This window comes from Protopterus annectens, chromosome 9.part0 (assembly GCF_019279795.1).
Source record: "Protopterus annectens isolate FY-2018-M chromosome 9.part0, PAN1.0, whole genome shotgun sequence".
Taxonomy (NCBI): domain Eukaryota; kingdom Metazoa; phylum Chordata; order Ceratodontiformes; family Protopteridae; genus Protopterus; species Protopterus annectens.
The window spans coordinates 861,388,865-861,411,927 of record NC_056743.1 but is presented as its reverse complement, the minus strand read 5'-3'; the positions used below and the strand labels follow the sequence as shown (position 1 = coordinate 861,411,927).

At 38.4% G+C, this 23,063-nt stretch overlaps 1 protein-coding gene across 1 annotated transcript in view; it reads right to left on the bottom strand.

The window, feature by feature from the left end:
• The window catches only part of LOC122811614 (nuclear factor 7, brain-like), a 167,663-nt gene extending 157,023 nt beyond the window's left edge, over nt 1-10,640 (bottom strand). Inside the window, exons 1-2 of the mRNA XM_044083578.1 lie at nt 10,094-10,640; nt 1,404-1,499 (exon numbers count right to left, since the gene is read on the bottom strand). Of these exons, the coding sequence (XP_043939513.1) occupies nt 1,404-1,499; nt 10,094-10,510 (513 nt within the window). The 5' untranslated portion in view covers nt 10,511-10,640. The remainder of the gene's footprint in view (nt 1-1,403; nt 1,500-10,093) is intronic.
• Nucleotides 10,641-23,063: the final 12,423 nt, after the last annotated feature.

Genomic DNA, 23,063 nt, shown 5'->3' with positions numbered 1-23,063 from the left:
AAGGATGCAAGGAAAACTAAAGCTGAACCACAACAGCGATTTTTTCCTTAATCATAATTTCTGTTCAAGCTATTATTGGATGAAAAGGTTGTGTAAAATGCACTTCAGAGCATATAGAAAGTTATGGCTTCTTGAAAAAGCTTAGAGTATGGCAAAATGTGAGAAAAGGAAAAAAAAGTAATGTGAATGGTATGGGGGAAGCACAAAAGGAGAAGGACTCTGAGGTGAGGACTGTAGGGTGTGTGTGTTTTGGGGGGGTGTTGAAATGTAGGTCCAGTAATCATTTCACTTTAAGTCCAGACCTGTACATAGACTTGTTGCAATGTATCACTGTTGCAGCTAAGTGCCAGTAACTCTAACTGCCTCTTTGTTAGACAGCTCAACATAGTGATAGTGTGATACATAGGCCTGTTGTAATGTAAAAGCTTGTAGCTGCAGGTCTGTCTGTGGATACTACTCCTAAAAGTTTGCAGCATGAAATAAAGGGTTGCTTAGGATGGATGGCATTGTTAGGATGATACTTATACTGGAAGTGCCTAGGGGGCCCCCAACTTGACACTTGCTGGGGGCCCCCAAAATGCTAACACCGGCCCTGGCTCTAGGGACCTAAACCTTGTCACCACAATAAACAGGACACGATGGAGGGATAGATTCCTGTCCCAGAGACTTCCTATACTCTGGAACAAACTACCCATCTATGTCAAGCAAAGTTCTTCATTAGCACTCTTCAAGAAAAATCTTGATGAGTGGATGGGAAATAGGAAATACACCCCCGGGGATCACTTCTGTGTCTGCGCTGGACAGTGGCACAGGAAAATAACTTTCTTGGGTGGCGTAAGGTATGGAACCTCACTGGCTAGGCTTATGTAGGCCCTTGGGCTGATAGCCTTGTACCTACCTATGAACCTATGTTGAGCTCCTTTCTAAAGTTAGAATGGTGCTTAACAAGCTTTCATTATACACTCCTCACCACTGCTAATCTCTAGTCCCGTGCTAGAACATCTGTAGTGTCAGCATTTTTTAAAGCTATTTGTTCTTTCCAACATTTCTTCTGATGAGGCCACTCTCTATATGGCACAGATAAGTGTGTTACATCTTTCAAAGCTGTAAAACACTGAACTCTTACACTTTTTTCCTCTAGCTTTCCTACTACATGGGAGCAGGAATAGCACCACATAAGTATGATCAGATACTGCTGATCATAACCCAGCTTGTTATACATTTGCAACCTAGATCTCAATACTCACCACTCCAGCTTTGCACCTGAAGGTGATTTTTTTTTCATATCCACATCTGAAATGCACAAGACAGTTATGGAAAGAGACCCAACTATAATCCTTGATACTACATTTTATAAAAGACAGTAAGGGTGCTAATTTTAAAAGTCAGCAAATCAGACATACCTTAATCTGTTCAATGGCCTCTCCCTGCATGAAACTGGATTGATGGAGCAAGTCACTCTTCTCCTTGAGAAGAAATAGCAAGCCTGTCATCTTATCCTGTGGGAGGGAAATAAACATATTATATAAGGTTACATACACAAGAAAGATTCAGCAGTTACGAAGTCCTCCATGATCCAATACAGCACATCTCCTCAATGTACAATGCATATCTTTTTGTCCATTCTAATCATCCACATATGGTAGCCTCTTACAAAGCCCTTCAGAATGCCATATGCACTACTTTAACACACAAACTATCTTTTATCAGGAAGTCCATTCTAATCATCCACATATGGTAGCCTCTTACAAAGCCCTTCAGAATGCCATATGCACTACTTTAACACACAAACTATCCTTTATCAGGAAGTTGCAATCTTTGTAATTTTTGGGGGGCCCTCAGCAAAAATACATGGACACCAATAACTTGGTTCCCATTCCTCAATTCAATAGGAGGAAAAAGGCAGTTTGCTGTTTCACTTTACTAATACTATCATGTTCCACATTAGCAATCATGCAAGCATACTGGTCCAAAGGATATTTCTGTCAACCCCATAAGTTCATAGCTAAACCTGCAGCTTTCTCAACAGAAGTTTTATATCATTAAGATGTTCACAAACACAGGGAGCAAGAATCCTCAAAAATACTTGAGCTAGCCTGTGCTGTTAAATTAACAGTCTGGCAGAATAAAGTATATTTTTTGTCAAATTATTAATTTACCATTCCTTAACCACATAACAATCCTGTGAGCTTTCATCTGCCTTAGCCCAACTGTTTTCTGATGATCAGGACATTCTGGAAATATAACTCTTTCAAATACTGACAAACTGATTATCTGCTATCCAACAGTAATTTTCCTACTTCCCTGCTTGCAGTTGTCCTTCCAAGTGTTTTGAATAGGTTATAGAACTTCCTTTGCAAGTCTGTCAGTTGTCTTTTTCCCCTTAATTCTCAAATCCAGCTGAGATTTAACCATAACTGGGCTACTACAATTTCTCACCACCATTTTAACTTTAAATTTATTCCATGCCATCACTAAAATAATATGAAGAAACAAAGAGCACACTTAATCTCTAAAACACTACACACTGTTGGAGGTCAGCACTGGATATCATTTTACTTCTCTCTCCAAATAAACATATTCCTTAGTTATATAAAACTTATATATTTCAGACTAATTTTACACACACAAAGAAAATGAATAGACTGAGTAGTTCTATCCGAATATCAAACACCAAAATGAGACCCATTAATTTCACAAGTTTTAACACAGTATCCAATTATGGCATACCAAACACCTTAAAACCACTCCTAACTTATAAAACACCAGACACTATAGTTCAGTTGCCCACACATACAGCAGTTCCAACCTGAAACACAATGATTTCTCTTACCAGTCCTCTGCTTCCAAGTATCCCAGTTCGCACAAAGTATTCAGAGATGCAACAACATGCAACCTTAGAAATCGCAACCACTCAGGTCCTTTCCTTCAAACAGCCCAAACTAGCCTTCACTGCACAGACCATGCTTTCTCAGGTCACTGATCCCAAACTGTAGGAATTTTTTCCTTCTTTTAAAGATAATTCTTCTTACCCCATTTTCCAATCAGGGAAAAAAAAAACATATTTCAAGACTAAGAAAATGCAACGGATATATCCCTGGCCATATAACGATCTCTTCACATACTTCTTCCCTCTACATAATTTGCTCTAGCACTTCTTTTGCTTGACATTCTTTCGGTGCGTCATTCTGATTTCCACTCTATATAAAATCCATGTATATATTCTGTTATGTCATGTATATATTCCGTTTTGTCAGTCACTCTGTACATAATATTATTTATCTATTGCCTTTATACCTTCAAGCCAACTACAATATTCACTTTGCACATTATATATATATATATATATATATATATATATACACATATATATATATATATATATATATACACATACATACATACACACAAACTGCATTTGGTCATTCACCCTGTGTATTATGTCAGGTATCTATACTGTGTTTTCCCCTTGTCAGAGACTGAAACAGGCTCAGTGGGATCACTGCTCTCCCCCTCTACATTCAAAATGACATAAAATAAACCCACTGGATGTAAAAAAAAAAAAAAAAAAAAAAAAACACTGAAGATCAAGAAATGTTACCCCTAACATATTCTTTAACCTGTATATAGCAATGATTAGCATCCAGCAATACATCAATCATTAAAATACCACTCGTACTAGCATGAGGATAATCACCCAGCTCAACAGTCCCTTATCAGAGCATCATGTTCCTAATTATCCACATTTGTCACTTGGAAATCAACTATTTCAGGGCTATGATCTACTCAAATATGTAAACATTCCATTCAGAGCTGGATCAGTTAATACACTGACATTTTGTGTTAGAAGAACATTGCATGCAAATGCGGCTTACTGATCCCTCCATCCATAGCAACCATGAGAACAAACTCATCCAGAATTACTTTCTTTTACATCAAAGAGACATTTACATTCTTTCCTAATGCTGACTATAGTATAAAGACTGAAATATTAAACTCCCAAATTTTGCAATACGAGTAAAATCAACTTCTGCAATGATTTATATCCCTTCATATCAATAGCAACAAACATTTAACTACTGCTGTAGTTTACATTCCCCCAGGCCAAAATATTCCCATCTTTGAGGATTTTCTATCCTGTGTAAATCAAAATTCCTCACACTAAACCATAATCCTAGGTGACACCAACATTAATTGGCTAAACCTAACCACGTCCTCTCCAGCAAATAATATAACTCTACATAGCTTCAAACAGCTTATCACAACCCCTACCCACGGCCTACCACTGAATCTGAATCTACCTTAGACTGGCTACTAGCATCTCACCCACAAAATTATACAAACTCAGGCCCCCTTCCCAACATACTAAGCGACCACCTCCTAGCATAGGACTCTCCCCCAAATAACCAAAACACACTCCTATAGACCATTAAGGAATCTCAACAACTTTGACCAAAATACATTTATAAGGCTTTTAAAAGCTCAGAAATGGACCCCACTAAAAATACTTTCCTTGGATGAGGCTGCCAGGTATTTTAACAAAGTTTTTTTTTTTTTAGATACCCTCAGCAGCATAGCCCCTTGACAAACCAAATGAAAGTTAATCATGACCTCCTGGTTAACAAAACAGACCAAACAAAGTCTCCTATTTAGAGACAAAGCATGGAAAGTATTGCAAAAAAATAAAACAAAACAAAATCAGCTACAAACAACTTAGAAATAAAGCCAAAAAACAAGTTATACAAGATAAAGGAAATTACTTTTCAACTCAACTATCCTCCTTACACAATAATCGAAAAAAAATTTGGAAGTCGGTCTCCACCCTACTTAATCCTGGCACCATACAAAATCCATCCCCTGCACTCAGACTCCACAACAAATTTACCATGATTTCAATAGCTATTTCATTTCCTCCATTCAAAAATTAGTCAAAGAATCATCGCCAGACACAACTGCAAACATACAATATTCCACTAATTCCTCACTTATTAATAACAGACCCTTTTTCCTTGCACATCTCAACTAGTATTCCCTCATCTCTCTCACTTAATATACAGCCTGTACCCACCTCCTTCATATTACAGACTCCTAAACAAATTGAAACCATGCTCCCTTTCTGCAGATAATCTTCCACCAGAGTATCTACAATTAGCAAGTGCTATAGCATATTCAGGCAGCATACTTATAAAATCGCTCCGTTTCTGAATGCTATATCCCCCAGTTGTGAAAAAATATTTTATTACACCATTACACAAAGGAGGAAATTCCCATAACCTCTCAAACTACCGCCCTACTTCAATACTTGCTCCTTTATCAAAAATCTTAGAAAAATGTGTTCATACTCAATTTCTTTAAACACCTTTCTGACAAACGCATTCCTTGCCCCCACCCAACATAGGTTCCGTCCATAACACAGCACCATCACAGCTCTGCTCTCATTCACCAATACTGTTCTCAAAACCATGGATGCTGGTCATCCTACCTCAGTAATTTTACTGGACCCAAGGCTTTCGACACAGTTATCTCATACTAAACTACTAAGCCATCTATCAAAACTAGGATGCTCCACTAATGCACTCAGCTGGTTTACTTCCTACCTTAACAGCAGGAAACAGTCTGTAAGAAGGCAAAATGTTCAGTCTGACTAACAAGCTCACAACATAGAGGAGTCTCACAAAGATCCATATTAGGGCCACTACTCTTTAATACCTTCATCAGTGATCTACAAAAAGCTACCCAACTAGGTAAACATCCACTATGCCGATGATTCCACAATAATATCCACCTCTAACAATTTCTCAGACCTCCTTACAGTTATACAAAATGCTTTCACATCAATTGAATCCTGGCTAAATAATGCACAGCTTCTGTTAAACCCCCAAAAAACTAAACTTTTACTATCTTCCTTCTTTGCCTTGATTCCTCATGCATTCTTCCTGATTATTTACTCATAACTAATATACATTATCATTTCATATTATAGGGAAAACTGCACTAGGCCTCAACTCCTAAGTGCTTCCTTCATAAATTTCTGTTATTTCTCAGAAACTTGATTCAGTATTTTGAATATGATAACAAACTCAAAATTTTTTCATGCAATATTCTTTACTATCTATAATCTATTAATTTTTTTCTAATGTTCTTTCATAGTTATTTCTTCTGTATTTACTTGAAATTGTTTTCTGGTGTCAAAATACTTTGGATTATTATATAATTTGTAATTTGTTATAGTTTTGTATAACTAGTATGAATCACGTTTTGTAACATACTTAGTTCTGGAGCTTTTCTCCCCAGGACTCCATTGAAAACGGGTTATTTGGCCCAATGGACTATCCTGGTAAACCAACTGCAAATAAATAAATAAAGTCTACAAAACCACCAGACTCTGACTTTAAAATATTCTCTAAAGACTGTACAGAAATTGAAGCAAACAGCTAAATTGCTAGGCATAACAATAGATGACAAACTCACTTTTGGGCCACACATTCTCAACGCAATAAAAAAAAAAAAAAAAAAAACACTTTAAAATTAGGCAAACTTTATGGTCATAAACGTTACCTTAACAACCATACTAAAGCAAAACTTGCCAGTACCTTATACTCATCCCTTCCCTTCTATATGCTAGTGCCATTTTACTAATCGCCACTCAACCCTTAGTAATAAACTAGAATCTTGCTATTATAAAATAGTTAAATTTGCCTCAGGAAAGCCCAATCGCACACACCATTGCCATGCTATTAGAGAACTGAACTGGCTTGGAGTTCTCACACCATCTCCTCTATACCCAACTAACTTTAGCCCACAGACTAATTTTCAAACCCAACTCTTGCCCTGCACTCGGATCCATCCTACATATACTCCCTCGAAAACACTAAGATCCTCAGGCAAACAACTATTGACTGTAATCAAACCCAACAAAAGAGCTGAACAATGTCTGTACTCCCATAGCATTGCTAAATACTGGAATGCCTTACCCTCAGCTATAACTCAAAATGACTACAAAAACTTTTAAATCAGCATTAAAATTGCATTACCTAAACAATCCCTCCTGCCTCTGTCAAATAAACAAGCACCCTTAAAACCATCCCTTAACTAATTCCTATTAAGAAAGGTTACAATGGTAGGCCCTAAACATATTTCAGCCTTGTGCTCATTAAGCAGTTGTTTCAAACACTCACTACATATGGTAATATTGAATATCCACAATAAGCTGCACATGCAACTTACCAATTCAATGTAATGCTCATAGATTAGAAATTTAAACTATGTATTATATTTCACATCTCTGCTTACATATATATATCATTGATTAATGTGTTATGTTATGCCATGACGCAAAATGCTTAGTAATGTAACTCAGTATTGTAGTGCAGTGCTCATCGCTGCTTTTATACATGTATCCCTGTTTATTATGTTTTTTTATAGAATATTTTGTAATATACTGTGGAGCTTTTCTTCCCGGGCCTCCACTGAAAATGTTTTTTTTTTTTTTGACCCAGTGGACTTTCCCGGTCAACAAATGTCAATAAATAAATAAAGGCGATATTGCAGTTGAGGGCCTCACCAGATGCGCAGTAGCAAGTCACGCCCAAAACCCACCCCTGTGATATGTCATTCATGGATATGCATTCCCTCCGAATGTACAACCGAAGAAAAAGTGCACTTGACGTTGTAATAGGACAGTAAATATAACAGTAAATTGAAGTAAATTACCGGTATGCCTGAACGACATTTAAACAAAAAACACTTTCTCGACCTTTGGGTATTTCAGTTTCTTAGGACTGCCAACTGCTAAATTATGGATTTGATACAACATAATAGCTTCTTATTTAAACTAAAGTGTTTCTGTTGTCACAGTGCTTTTAATACTCAGTCACCAAAATCTCATTTGACACTTTGAACGGTTATGTGCTGTCAGTGCAGCACGCAATCGTATGGAAGTGTAACCGCTTCTTTCTTTACTCAGTTGTGGGGTTAGTCTTTAAGTTTTAAGTATTAAAGGGTGTTGCAGCATGACTGAACTTTGATGTGCACATATTGTATATAATGGCAAGTTTAATCGACCTAAATTGTTAAAAAAATATAGAATTTATTGCCAGTTGTCGAAAACCCCAAGTAATATGCAGACCGGGTTGTCACTCAATTTGCGACACGCCCACTTCTGCGCAAAACGAACTGGTGAGGCCCTCAACTACATCACCAAAATAAATTAATTTAAAGGGGGAAACTGAAAACATTTTAGACTTATTGGCAAAGCACAAATGACTATCCCAACCAATTTAACATATCTAACAGTACTGCCACAAAATTTGGCTATTGAAAAACAGTACAACTTTGCACATTTGTTATCATATACAACATAAAATGATAGAAATTGTCAGTCATCCAGTTATACAAACGTACAACACAATTCACCTCTGAAGAGTCACCACTATCTCTTGCTTACTAACAGTTCATCCTATTCAGGACTACTATTCCACCACCTACCCATAACAGATAACCTCCACACAGCTCTGATACTGCAAAATATTACTTAAAATAAAAATCAGACTTGAATAATGTTTAACTTATTACTAATATCAGACTTACTGGTAGCATCATGTTCCAACTCTGCCTTATTATTTTATTAGTCAACTAGCCAAATATATTAATCCAACTGTCTCCAGTCCACAGTAATTATAAAATTAGTCACGTTAGAAAAATTGCTTTAAAGCTTTAACTGCACATCAGTACAGATTTTCAGACCATTTCAGAACATCATATCCAATTCAGCACTGTACATGAATTTACTTCGCTGCAAAAGGAAAAGGATGACATTATTTGCCGATGGTAACATTTTACTACAACATTAACAGCCCCAATCCTTATATACATTAATAACATCTCTACAGTAAACGAAAGCTCTGGCATGGCCACTCTATTTTTATGCGCCCTGCATGTTAGCAGGTCATTTACTGTTTAATACTGTGGATAGTAAACAAACATTTTTACATAAAATGTCCAACAACAATTCTTAAAACTATGGGCATTAAGAACAGATATACTAAAATCTTGACTAGTTCATCCCACCTGACTGGCTAAAGCTTTATGTATCTGCATCATAAGTTTGAAAAGATCTTGAGTACTCATTATGTTCCAAACTTCTAAACTTCTGTAAATGCTTTTGTGCAAATCTTAACTATTCATTTTTTTTTTTTACATAACACTCCTTTCCCTACATCCTATACACGTTCTCATACCCTTTCTAGTCCCTCAACTGTATACTCACTATACTTCCTGCAAATCAACAAGTCTTTAAAAAAATATAAAAGGTAAGATAGCATGATAAAGCATTCAAAATATTAGTTTCCTCAAACAGCATTTTTTCACAGGTAAAACACAAGCCCTCTGCCAGCTAGTTTGCAGGCTGTAATCATCAAAAAAAAAAAAAAAAAAAAAAAATAGCAGCTTAACTCCTCCATGAGTCTCAAAGCAAAGACAAAAACTTTTAAGTATATAATTCTTACATCTTGCCAAAATATGCCTTGGATGTTTCACTATACCAGTAGTAACAAGCTATTCCATCTTGCCAATTTATTCTGCAGAAATAATGTACCGTCCTAGCCATCCTCCCCTTGTCACCACGTGTATAACACTAATACTTTACCTATTAGCCCCGTATTTCAAGTTTAAAGGCTCATTAACTGAGCTTTAAAGTACTTTCACAACTTCTACTCCCTGAGAACCCTCGTTCTGAGTTTCCAATAGCACCAGCACTCAAAGTCCGCTCTCCCTCTACATTAAAATCAACTATTTGAACATAGCAATATTTACAGTTATGTAATTCAAGACTGCTATCACTGTGAAAGTGTCACTTCTGTACATTAACATTTAATCTCTGCAAAGATGTTTGAAGGGAGGACAAAAACTAAGTGGTGAAGAACAGACCATCACCCCTTTACAAACAATATTACAAAAAAACACAGTATAGCTTAAGGAAAAGGAGGACATTACTGAAAAACTGGTCCAGTTGATTTGGCGAAATTGATCCCATATCACCGATGAATTGCTGCTCTCGGGGGCGCTAACAGTTACGTAGGTATATTAAGCCTACCTTATACGTCTGCACAGCGACAGGAATGGGTAACAGGCTATGATCTGTGTGCTCCCACTCCTGTGAGCAGGACCAGCACAGTAACTGCTTGTCAGATTCACAAAATACTGCCAAGGGTTGCTTCTGATGTCTCAGGCAGTCCCGACTTTGCATGGATTTTGGAACCAGTTCCCGTGCTACACTTAGGTCTCGTATCTTCTCTGCCATATTAGAAAGTATCCGATTATCTTTAAAACTAATGTGGGGGAAGATTCTCCGGCACTGTGGGCAAGATAAACTCTCAGCCGAATCCTGCCAAAAGTGAGATATGCAGGCCCTGCAAAAGTTGTGGCTACAGTCCAACATTACGGGATCATCAAATGTGTCTAAACAGATAGAACAAACGAGTTCTTCCATAAGAGACGTTGCTGTTGCCATAACTTATAATTCCAAATTCAACGACTGGTCTTCCACTATAAAGTAATATAAGACAGTACGCAGAAACAAATACGCACAACTGTTTGTGTTTTCAAATACTGTCTTATACCCGCCCCCTCGTTATCACGTGACCACGGCTTGTAATAATTCTGTCACGTACATACCGCTCAACTGTTCCTGATTTTCACTCAATCTTTAGCGCTGTCCCTCTTAATCCTTCCTAAAACTAGTGACTTTTGGAGGAAAGATGGTGAATTACACTTAATGAATAAATAATGACAACAATTAAGAGTTATAGACTTCTTTTACTTCAGAAAATGTGTATTAATGCATATGCTCTGATTCTATAAATTTTTTCAAGTTAATAGCACCAAGATTGAAGATCACTCTAATGCTGGCATTTCTTTTGCGGACAATATGCGCGGACTCTTGAAAACAAATTATACAGGTACAAGACATTGCAGTTAGATAATTTATATTTAAATGAATGTCTTAAGAAACAGATTGTACCTAAGGGTTTGCGTGTGCATAAATTTCCCAATAATGTCATTTGTGGGAGTGATTTTCACTTAGAGTTAATTAAGATTTTCAATGATTGTGGGTTTGGCATTGTCAAGGCCATCATTAAAAGAAATGAGTCTGAAATTAAAGTTTTACAACTAGAGATTTTTAAACTTAATGAAAATGTTACTTCAGATTTAAAATTTACTATTGAATCTGAAAAATTTAAATATTATGCACTTAGGACACAAGTAGATCAACAGTGCAATACAGTTCTTAATCGAAAATATAGGAAGCTCAATAGAGATATCAGGGAATACCAGGAAGGTAGGCAATACCCCAATCCACCCAATTCTAGGGGTGGTACATTACATCAGCCAGTGTATAGGGATACTAATAATACACGAGACATTCAGTCTGCCAGACAGGAGTTTTCTTCTCCCCCACCGCTACATCCATTTGATGACGAGACATATTCTGATCCTGATTTTTTACCCAGGAGATCAGAACGTCTTCGCCAGCAGGTTCACAAACAACAGGGCCAACAGTATTATCCAGCACCACGCTCTCCCCGGAATGCCGGGGGGGGGGCAAAAACGGGGTGGAGAAGGGATCAGAATCAGGAATGGTAAAGGATGGGAACATTGAGATTGTAGAACTTGGAAATTTTTCCAAACATACACTTAATGGATACCATATTTACAATTATAGTGACACAGTTATAACTGAGCTTTGGTTTTCCCTGTTTACGAAAGGTTTCAAGTTTGTACCCAGTAGAAATTACAATATGGTAAATACTATTCTTGATGTTAAACTTTTCATGCGTAAGCTTAATCTCCAGCACATTCTTGGATCTGATAGTATGGCCCCTTGTCTAATGCTTAAAAAATCTAGTACCTATAACCCTCCGTTACATCCACAAATCAGCAATCTGGAAAATAGGATTGTTCATATGATACGAAGTCAGGTGGGCAGGTTCAACAATCATTCCAATCTTACACAGGCAGAAAACGCCCTCCTTACAGAGTTATGTTGTGATACATCCGTCCGGATCATGCAACCCGACAAAGGGGGTGGCACGGTTATCATGGAACAGATAATGTATGAGGCAAAAATGCATGAATTATTAAATGATACGACCAAATACACTATTGTTTCTCTAAATGAGGTACACATGTCATATAAGAAGATTGACATGGTTATTAAGGATCTCCTTGACCAGGAGGTTATTGAGCAGGACCTCTATTCTTTTCTTAGTAATTTACATCCTAAAGTTCCTACCATCTTTGGAGTGCCAAAAATCCACAAAAATGTCATGGACCCCCCTCTTAGGCCTATCGTAGCTGCTCAGGGGTCTAAAACCCACAACCTCTCCAAATTTTTGGACTGGAAATTAAAGCAGCTATGGGGTAAGAAACAACATCTTTTAAAGGATTCTTGGGAATTCCTACGCGGGATTACCAATGATTTGTATAGATCTGACCTACTGTTTGTGACCATAGATGTGGTTGACCTTTTTTCGGTCATTCCCTCTTCAATAGGGTTGGCTTGGATCGAAGAGGTTTTGTGGGCATGTGCAGGTGTTACCAACAATGATGTGGTGTTAGTTATGCACTTATTGGAGCTGGTTTTGAAATACAACTATGTGTATTTTGGCGGGGAATATTTTCAACAGATATCGGGTGTATCTATGGGGGCCAATTGCGCTCCCACCTATGCAGACATGATTTTGTCTGTATGGGAAAATAAATTTGTTTTAGACAGTGAATATTCCAAGTTTTGGACACATTACACCCGATTTCTGGATGATATTTGCATTTTCTGGACGGGACCAAAGCAATGTATAGAAGAATTTGTTAATTACTTGCATTCTACTACTGAGTTCTTAAAATTTACCTATCAAATTTCAGAACATGAAGTTAATTACTTAGATGTAACCCTATACAAAAATATTAACAACTTTGGGTCCCGGGTATACAGAAAACCTTCTTTTGCAAATAGCTATTTGCATTATTCTAGTTCCCACCCCAAATTTCAAAAAAGGTCCATTGTCAAGGGACAATTTGTTAGGGTATCACGTATGACTTCGGACGATCAACATTTCAATATTGAGTGTGAAAAACTGAGCTTGCTGTTCCTAGAAAGGGGATACCCAATACCTCTAATAAAATCAATTTGGGAAGAGGTTAGTTCAGTCAGGGGTACTAGATATTTTCCGATTTTGGGAAGGGGGCCTGCTGATATATGCATGCAAAATAGTCTATCCGCTTCAAACTTTACTAGTCCTAACTTGACATTTGTCACTGCTTTTAGCCAAGACGCTGGACATATTAGGTATATTATCCAGAAAGAAATGGAGACCTTTCAGGACTTTACAGATTTGAAAAATCTCAAGAACATGACATGTAATACAGTTTATAAAAGAGGACGTAATATTAAAAATCTTTTGGAACAAAATATACAAGTAAGTAGTTCCAATCAATCTAGAAAGGGTACTTTCCATTGTGGGCATTGTAAACAGTGCAAACATGTTATTAATCAGGAGCACTTTTACTTGGAAAGTAGGGATAGGAAGATTTATTCACAAAAATACCATAATTGCAATTCTGCAGGTTTGGTCTACTTGGCTGTCTGTAGGTCTTGCCAAGCATTTTATGTAGGCAAGACCGAAAGACAGCTCAAGAGACGTATATATGAACATCATTATGAGATCCAGAAGCAAAGTAGTACCAATGCACTTTATAAGCACACATTGGTGTGCCAAACAGCCTTCTTTATGTTCTATGTTTTGGAATCAGTATCAAAAAACTCCAGGGGAGGGCATTGGGAAGCCAGATTATCACATAGGGAGACATGCTGGCAGATATTGTTAGCTTCTAACAAGGCTCCGGGTCTCAATGACCTTATTTCCATCATGCCTTATTTGAAGCTTAGAGCAGAATTGTTGTGATTAAATACAAGGAAATTTCAAATGCATTGGTGTATTTATATTAATTCATTTATACTGTGTGTATATGTATTGTGATTGAATCAAAATATATTATATATTATACACATACTTCATTTTAAAAAAAGTTTTTTAACGTGTTTTTATATTTAACATTATTTGTGTTTCAAATTGTTTTATGCATAATATTAAACCCATTTAATATTATGGAACATAATATGTTTAAACCATTTATGCTTTAGCAATTTAAGTATTTTATTTATTTTCTTTAAGACTTAATTGGCAATCAATTATTATATTAATTTATTTGTTTATTGTATATATAATACCAGGGCATGCTCGTTAGTTTGTGATTGCATTCTGAGGAAGTTGCATGGGCAACGAAAACGTATTTTCTGTGAGACGTTAAATAAATCTTTTGTGCAATTTGTGCTTGGACTTGGAATTGGTTTCAGTGGTTGTGCCTTATAGTGTCTTGGCGTACTCCTTGTGGTCGTTTCCTTCTTGTTTGCTGCTTTCTTGGAGGTTTTTTTGTTTATTTGCAGCTTCGTTGTTCTTTGTGTGACAATAATTAAGAGTTATAGACTTCTTTTACTTCAGAAAATGTGTATTAATTCATATGCTCTGATTCTATAAATTTTTTCAAGTTAATAGCACCAAGATTTTTTCTGGAATTGTCCCTAATTCTGCTGAAATTTGTCCTGATTGGTTGAGAGCTATGGTCACGTACGATACATTGACTGATATGCATATCTCTCAACCTGTTAGAGCAAGAAATAAGACGGGGGCAAAGGGCCAAATATAGGGGCACTTTTTAAATATTTATTTTATTTTACATTTGTTGACCGGAATAGTCTGACTGGATACATGTCCATTTTCAACGGAGGCCTGGGGAGAAAAGCTCCAAGGTAGAACATACAGTAAAAATCACAAAATGATTACAAGTTACACACAGTTTACAGGCTCCAGTTGAGCAAGCAGGTAATATAGTCATATATTTTTAAAACAGTGTTGACAAATTGACTAGGCAATGTAACATAAATTACAGACTATAGAGGATGATCTAGTCAGGTTTTGAACAAGAACATAGCCAGTGAGTTTTAAAGTATAGCTTGAGGCTTTTTTTTTTTTTGAACTGAGTAAGGGAGGGTTCAAGAGTAAGATCAGCAGGAAGAGAGTTCCAAGTTTTGCCAACAGAGTTAACAAACAGAGTCCACACCATAGGTTCATAGGTTCATAGGTTCATACTAGGCTATCTGCCCGATGGCATTTACAAGCCTAGCCCATAGTTTTGTGGCTTACGCCACCCCTTTAGTTTGGAGAAACTATGCCCATTATTTTGCTGTGCCTCTGTCGAGCAGTGACACTGAGGTAACCCCTGGGGTGTATCTGCGATCTCCCATCCATTGGTTAAGATTCCTCTTGAACAAGGCCAGCGAGGTGCTCTGCCTCACATATACCGGGATTTTGTTCCACAGCATAGGGAGTCTTTGGGTGATGAATCTATCCCTCCAGCACGTCCTATTAATAACCGTGTCGAGGTTTAAGTCTCCCGCCCTTGTGGCTCTGAGGGATCTAGATTTTTTGAGATGAAGCATGTTCATCAAATCTGGGTTTGACATGGCCTTGTATGTCAGGCACAGGTCACCTCTGAGCAAGCGGTAAGCAACTGAATATAGCTGGAGTTCTTTCAGTCGGGCAGCATAAGACAGATTTTTGAGACCCTTTATCCTTTTGGTGAGGAACTTTTGTGGCCTCTCCAGCTGCTGCAAGTGTCGTGTCAGGTACATTCCGAATGGGGCATTGTACTCAATCATTGGTCTGATGAGTGATGAGTATAGGGAGACTATGACCTCCCTTGATCTAGATGTGAATCCCTTCATGATAAGGTGGGCAATGTAGAAGGTCTTCCTAACTACTTTAGCAATATGAGTGTCGAATGAAAGGCTACTGTCAACCTGGGTCCCCAGGTCCCTGATAACTTCTTCTGTGATCAGTGGATTGCCACCTATATGGTAGCTAGGGGTAACCTTGTTTTTCCCGAAGGGTATGACTATGCATTTCTTGGCATTTAACTTTAGGCCATGGCTCTGGCACCAGTTATCCGTTTCTGTGAGACCCTTCTGAAGGATATCTGTGTCAGATGTGTTTTCGACTACGGTGCCCAGTTTGCAGTCATCTGCAAACTTTGTCAGCCATAACCCTCCTGTGTTTGCTTGTACTTCAGAAAAGTAGATGCCAAACAAGAGTGGGCCCAGGACTGAGCCCTGTGGGACACCACTTGTGACAGGCTTTGAGTCTGACATGGCGCCAGCAACTCTGACCCTGTGGGTTCTGTCACTCAGCCAGTTTGCAACCCATCTTGTAATGTATGGGTTTACATTTAAGTTGATGAGTTTTTCAATGATACCCGAGTGGGGTATTGTATCGAAAGCCTTCGCCAGGTCTAGGTAGGCTGTATGGGCTGCCTTTCCCTCGTCAATGGCCTTGGTGACTGTTTCGAAAAAGTCAACCAAGTTTAAAAGGCATGATCTGCCTTTGACAAAGCCAAACTGGGTTGGATCCAAGGTCTGCAAATTCCCTATGTCTTTATTTATGAGGTCCATTATGATCCTCTCCATGGCTTTGCAGATAAGGCTTGTCAAGCTAATGGGACGGTAATTTCCAGGGTCGGTGGAGGCACCGCCTTTGTGAAGTGGGACCACAGTCGCTGCGCCACTCCTGGAGTGCGTATCCGGAGGTGAGACTAAGATTAAACAGCTGTCCTAACTGTGGGTTTAATTCCTCGTTGAGTTCGTGGAGCACACAGCCGGGGACACCATCAGGTCCCATGGATGCTGTGTTCTTTGCCTTGGAGAGAGCAGTTCTCACCTGGGCGTTAGAGATGTTTGGGGGGCTACAATCATTTGGTATAGATATCTCTCCTTTTAGGGGGGAGGGGGGGGAGTTTGTACTGAACCTGTCAGCCAGTATGTTGGCAATGTCTGTAGGATCAGTAATCTTCACATCATTTTGGACTAATTCTGAGCATATCTGGGAGTTTCCTCCTAGGTTTCTGACATAGCTAAAGAATGCCTTATGGTTGTCTTTAGAGTCCTTAGCTATTTTTCTCTCAAAATTAGCTTTGGATGATTTTATGAGAGCTCTTAGCTTTTTACTTATAGTGATCAGCGGTGTCTTACCTTTTAAGGATTTTGCTCTATCTTGTAGTAGCTTTCTCCTTTTGTTGTAGAGTTTGTTTATGGCTGGGGTCCACCAGACTGGACGCTTGCCTTTGGTACAAAGAGTCTTTGTTTTGCTTGGGATTGCCTGATCCATGCAGCCCTGCAGGTGCTGGTAGAAGGCATTTGTAAGTGATTCAGCGGTTTGAGTAATGTTTACCGCCGGCTCGGGGGCCTTAAAGGAGACCACACTAGTCTTTAGAAGTGTGAAGTCGGCTTTCGAGAAGTTCTTTACTGTGGTCTTTTTTATTTCGGGTGGGGGCGGGATAAGGACCTCCAGCGAGATTAGTTTGTGATCTGATCTCACCAGTGAGGGGTATACTTCCAGTGTTGAACATTGTGCTCCCATGTTCGTGATGATGAGATCAAGTATGCTTTCTCCTCTTATTGTTGATTTTGGATGATTGAACCAGTAGTTTATTAGAAGAGTGAAGTGACCTCAGGTTACTATAAGGGTTGATGATATTTTTAAGTGTAGGCATATTATCAGAGTGGTTGAGAACTTTATGGGCAGTTATGCGCTGGCTGTACTGAAGTAGGCTAGGCCATTCTAGCCACCCCAGAAGATTTAATTTGTGACAGTGGTGGGTCCTATAGGCAGTGTCTGTTGCAAATCTAGCAATATGGTTATAACAGCTGGAGAGTTTGCTAAGAGCGGATTTGTTCAAATTAGTGAGTAGAGGGGAGGCAAAGAGAAGAGTGGAGAGTAGATGGGAATGAGCAGTAGCAGTCCTAGCAAATGGAGTAAGGAAAGGTTTGATCTTGTAGAGGGAGCCAAGTTTTTTGTTAATGGTTTTGATAGTTTGATTGATATGGATATCAAATTTGAGGGCATTGTCTATTGTGATGCCTAAGAGTTTGGTTTGCACATCTGGGGAGATAATGGTACCATTATTAGATTTTATGGTAAAGAGTAGTGAGCAAGACTTGCAAGTGGGGGAGAAAAGAAACAACTTTGTTTTGTTAGGGTTTAATATCAGCTGACGGTTAGAGAGCCAGTTTTCAACTATATTGAAAGTATTCTGGGTTAATGTCATTAGATAATGCCAAATATTGCTCTTACGAACTTAAAAAGTTGATAGAATAACATGCTTTGCATTAGCATGAATTTTCTGAAGGGTGTAAAATCCTAAAGTAAAATGTCTGTCATCATGTTCTGACTTCAACCTTCAACAACCTGCCAGTGATTTGACAGAAAAACACAATTTTATGAGAAACTGACCAAAAATATGAGACAAAAATCTGGATATTCTGCAAAAATCTGTACAGGTGAAATGTATGCTAACTTGTGCTATTGGACAGGTGGTTTTGTGGTGCAAAGTTATAATATAAAGGAATATTGTTCAATTATCCTTTTCCAGGATACCTTTAGCAACTGTGATTCCCAATTTGGGACATGCAGGGGCTGCAAGCCACAACAATCAATCCTCTGCCCTCTTATCACCCAACCTCAACCTCTCCATCCTAACTGATTTGCCAAAAAGCACAATTTTATGAAGCTCAGACTGCAATATGAGGTAAAAATCAGGAAGTCTACAAAATTCTGGGGTATACCTCTCAGCTGTCCAAATTTTCAGGGATGTCGCTAATTTTAATTCAAATTTTCAATCTGTCCCTCATAATCCTTCCTAAAAGTCAGCCGTCCCCGATTTTCAGAGAGGTCCCTAATTTTAATTCAAATTTTGGATCTGTCTTTCTTAATCCCTCCTAAAACTGGTGGCTTTTGGAAATAAGATGATGAATTATATTTAATAAATAATGATAATAATTATATAGAGAGATACTTTTTTACTTCAGAAAATGTATAATTCATATTTTATTCCTGTTAATGCCTGAAGTTAATAGTGCTAATATTTCAAAAGAATTCTTGATTATCCCTGATTATTTCTGGGTTTGTCCCTGATTTTCTTGAGATTTGTCTCTAATTCTTTGAGAGATATGTTCTGGGCAGTTGAGAATATGTACTGACATTTGTTTATGAATGAAGATACTGCTCTTAAGGTATACTTCTGAACTTCTTTGCTCAACAGTTCTGGACAAAGGCAAAAATAACGGTGAAGCAAATGACCCAAATCAGGGACAGTTTTAAATATTACTCTAATTCACTTAAAAGGTTGGCAGAATTGCACACTGTTGGTTTGTTAACCTTTTTGAAGTGAATTAGACTGACATTTAAAAAAAAAATCTTCATGATCTTGAGAAAAGAAGTTGAGAACCATGACCTTGCCCCCTACAAAGAACACAGCAAACAGCCTCTGTTAGGGAAATGAGACAAAGAGGGAACTAAGAATAAACAGCCAAAAATCTGCATCTCGAAATACTTTACAGCAATGCACTCTTTTAAAGATTTTTACCAGAGATCTTTGATGTGGAGAGCATCTTTCACAAGAGGGATATTAATGACAAGAAGGTTAGTCTAAGCAAGACATAATATAGTACCTAGAGCAATAAAGGGAAAAAAAGAAGTTAGGTACCCACCATAACATTCCATTTATGTTGTCCATTTTCATTCTTTCTCAACAAATGGGTTCAGATCTGATCTTTGGATCCAACTAGACTGTTACACTAGCCTGTGGCCTCCCAAAAACTCTCAAGCTCCTTCCCTACCCATAATGTGCCAATCCCTGATATCCCTCAGATCTTGTTTGCTGCTTGATCGGAAGACTAGTATAATATGCCATATCTGGAGCTCAACACAAAGGGTAGTCATGTCCTTGAAGAATCTTTTTTCTCCAGAAGTCAGTCATAGAAAAAGTTGGGGGTTGGTGGGTGGGATTTGAGGAATAATGAAAATGGACAACACAGATGGAATGCTATGGTTAGTACATAACTTCTTTATCTGATGTCAATTTTCATTCATTCAACTAATGGGACAGAGTCCCCAGCTTCCTAAAATACTGGGTGGACTCTAAGGAAGGTTATTCCTGAGTAAGGTTGAGCCAAAAGGCTGCTTTTACCCTCAAGACCAGATCTACTTTGTAGTGAGTGATAAAAAAATATGTGGATTTGACTAAGTTGCAGCCACACCCAATTTAGTATGTGCAAAGGAGATAAATAGCTGATCTGTGTTTGTAATTTCTTTTCTTCAGTGTAGGCAGAAACGTATTTGTCTATGGATACCCAATAAATGCAGCATATATTCCCCTTTATTTTCAAATTTTGGAAAGAATACAGGCAAGTTAATGGATTGGTTGATGTTGGATTCTGATACCACCTTAGGAAGAAAGGAAGCACTGGTACGTAACATGACCCTGTCTTTTTGAAAAATCAAATATGGAAGCTTAGAAGATAAAGCCTTTAGTTCTGAAATCCTTCTAGCAGAAGTAATTGCAACTAGAAAGATAGTTTTCCAGGTCAGGAATTTAAGATTACATTTAGCTGCTGGTTCAAAGGGAGAATGAATTAAGGCTTGCAGTACCAAATTTAAATCTCATGGTGGAGTGGGGTCTTTATAAGAGGGTCTTAGCATAGCTTAGAGGAAGCCAGTGAAGAATTTTGAAATCCAACATGAAAGTTAGAAATTGCTGCAAGTTGGATTTTAATAGTTGATGAAGAGTTCCTATTACCTTATCAAAAAAACATAATATCAAACAGCTTTTTATCGAACCAGAAAAGTCGAAAGCTGAAAATAACGAAAATGAGAATGAGTGAATTATTTCCCTGGGAAAGAAACCGCTTGGCCATCCTTGTGAGTTTGCCCCTTTTCCCCACTGTAATGCGATCTCAAAGTTGGTATATATACTTAGGGGGTGGGGGGCACAGCCCCCACAATGGGGGGTGTGGGGGTGAAGCCCCCCACTCTGTTATGTTTAGATTAGTGTATAGTTGGTGGTAGGGCTAGCGATTTCTTTCCCAGGTAAAGAATTCACTCATTCGTGTTTTCACTATTTTCAGCTTTCGACTTTTCCAGTTCAATGAAAAGCCTTTTGATATTACAGATTTTCGATAAGGTAATATAGGCCCTTGATGAGATAGCACCTCCATTAAATAGACTCAACAAAAATTCCAGAACTGATTGAACTGGGGCTGAGAAGGGGTCAATTTGATTTTGCTCTGCCCAAGAAATGAATCTTTTCCATTTACTTCTGTAGAATTTCCTAGTAGAAGGTTTATTGGAAGATAAAAGTATGGCTCGGACAGGGGAAGAGAGCATTGATTGTCTGGCTATTAGAGGAATTGGAGAAACCAGCTGTCAGTTTGAGATTTGAGATATCTGGGTAAACAATGCCTGTTGGGTGGGACAGAAGATTTGGAGTTGGATCCAGAATCCAAGGTGAATATTGTAGGTTAGGCCAAAGGAAGGGAAACCAAATCTGTTGAGGCCAGTAAGGTGCAATAAGGATGACTTTGCTCTTCAACCAGGCTGCTTTCTGCAAGAATTTGGGGATTAGGAGAGTTGGAGGGTATGCATACAGAAGGCAGCAATGCCAATCATGGAGTAGAGCATCCCTCAGTGGTTCCCCCAGCAGGGGAAAAAGGGAAAAAAAGCTGCTGCACTTGTTGTTTAAGGGAGAGGCAAGAAGATCACAGCAAGACTGGCCCCACTGACTGAAAATCATTTCCATCACTTTGTTGTTGAGAGATCACTCGTGAGGTAGTAAGATAGACCTGCTCAGTTTGTCTGCCATCATTTGGATGTCCCCAGAATATGCATTGCTAATAGAAAGCAGTTGGAAGGTATTGCCCATTACCACACTCTGAGGGCTTTCTGAGACAGGGGATAAGAGCTGGTTCCTCCTTGTTTGTTGGTATACCAAACTACTGACTTGTTATCTCTGGACTGCAACTGTTCTGAGAGGAAGAGGGTCTTGGAATGCATGCGACACCTAAAGCATCGGTATCATCTTCAGAACATTGATATGTAAGTAGGGCTCTTTGGGGGGGGGACAAGATCCTTGGACTGTTTTCCCAGGAAATGCCCTCCCACCCAATCTGGGAAGAGTCTGTGGTCAGTATGGCCTTGGGCTGAGGGAGAATGAAAGGGCGGTCTTGTATACCTGTTGCAATTGCATCCACCTGTCAAGGTATTTTTTGCACACTTGAGTGATTCTTATCTTTGCTGACATGAGTTAAGAAAGTATTGACCACTGTATTGATAGCATCCATTGTAAAATTCTCATATAGAATTTTCTAAAGGAACTAAAGTTATTACCATTGACATTGTCCCCAGGGCTTGCAGAATAAATTGGGCTGAAATTCTGGTACTGCAAATGATTTTCCTGACTTGCATTCTTATCATTTGTATTCTTGATAATGGAAGAGAAGCTACCATAGATACTGGGTTGAACACTACTTCTATGAATTCTAATGTTTGGGTTGGTGAGACTTTGTTGAAATTTATGGTTATTCCAAGATGTGAACAAGTCTGTAGAACTTGATCTCATGCTTCAGTCAGTCGATACCTGGTTGGGGCGTTAATGAGTCAGTCATCTAAATATGGAAACACCTGGAATCCTTGCAGTCTCAAACAAGCTGCTACCACTGCCATGCACTTGGTGAACACCCAGGGACTGTGGTGAGGCCAAAGGGCAGTACTCTGAACTGATAGTAACTGGTTCCCAGCCGGAAGCGTAAATACCTTCTGGATTGTCTGTTCATCTTTATGTGATAGTACACATCCTGAAGGTCTATCAACCACATCCAGTCATCCTTGCTCAAAAAGGACAGAATGGACTCAACTGTGACCATCCAGAACTTTGTGTGTCAAACTGACTTGTTCAATACACTGAGATCCAAAACAGGTCTCCTATCCCCTGTTGCTTTGCCACTAAATAGAACCTAAAGTAAGTTCTGGATTCTGTTTGGTCTGGTGGTACCTCTTGGATGACTCTTTTTCTTAGCAGCTTTTGGATTTCTAGAGCTGCTGCTTTCCTCTGATTGGGTG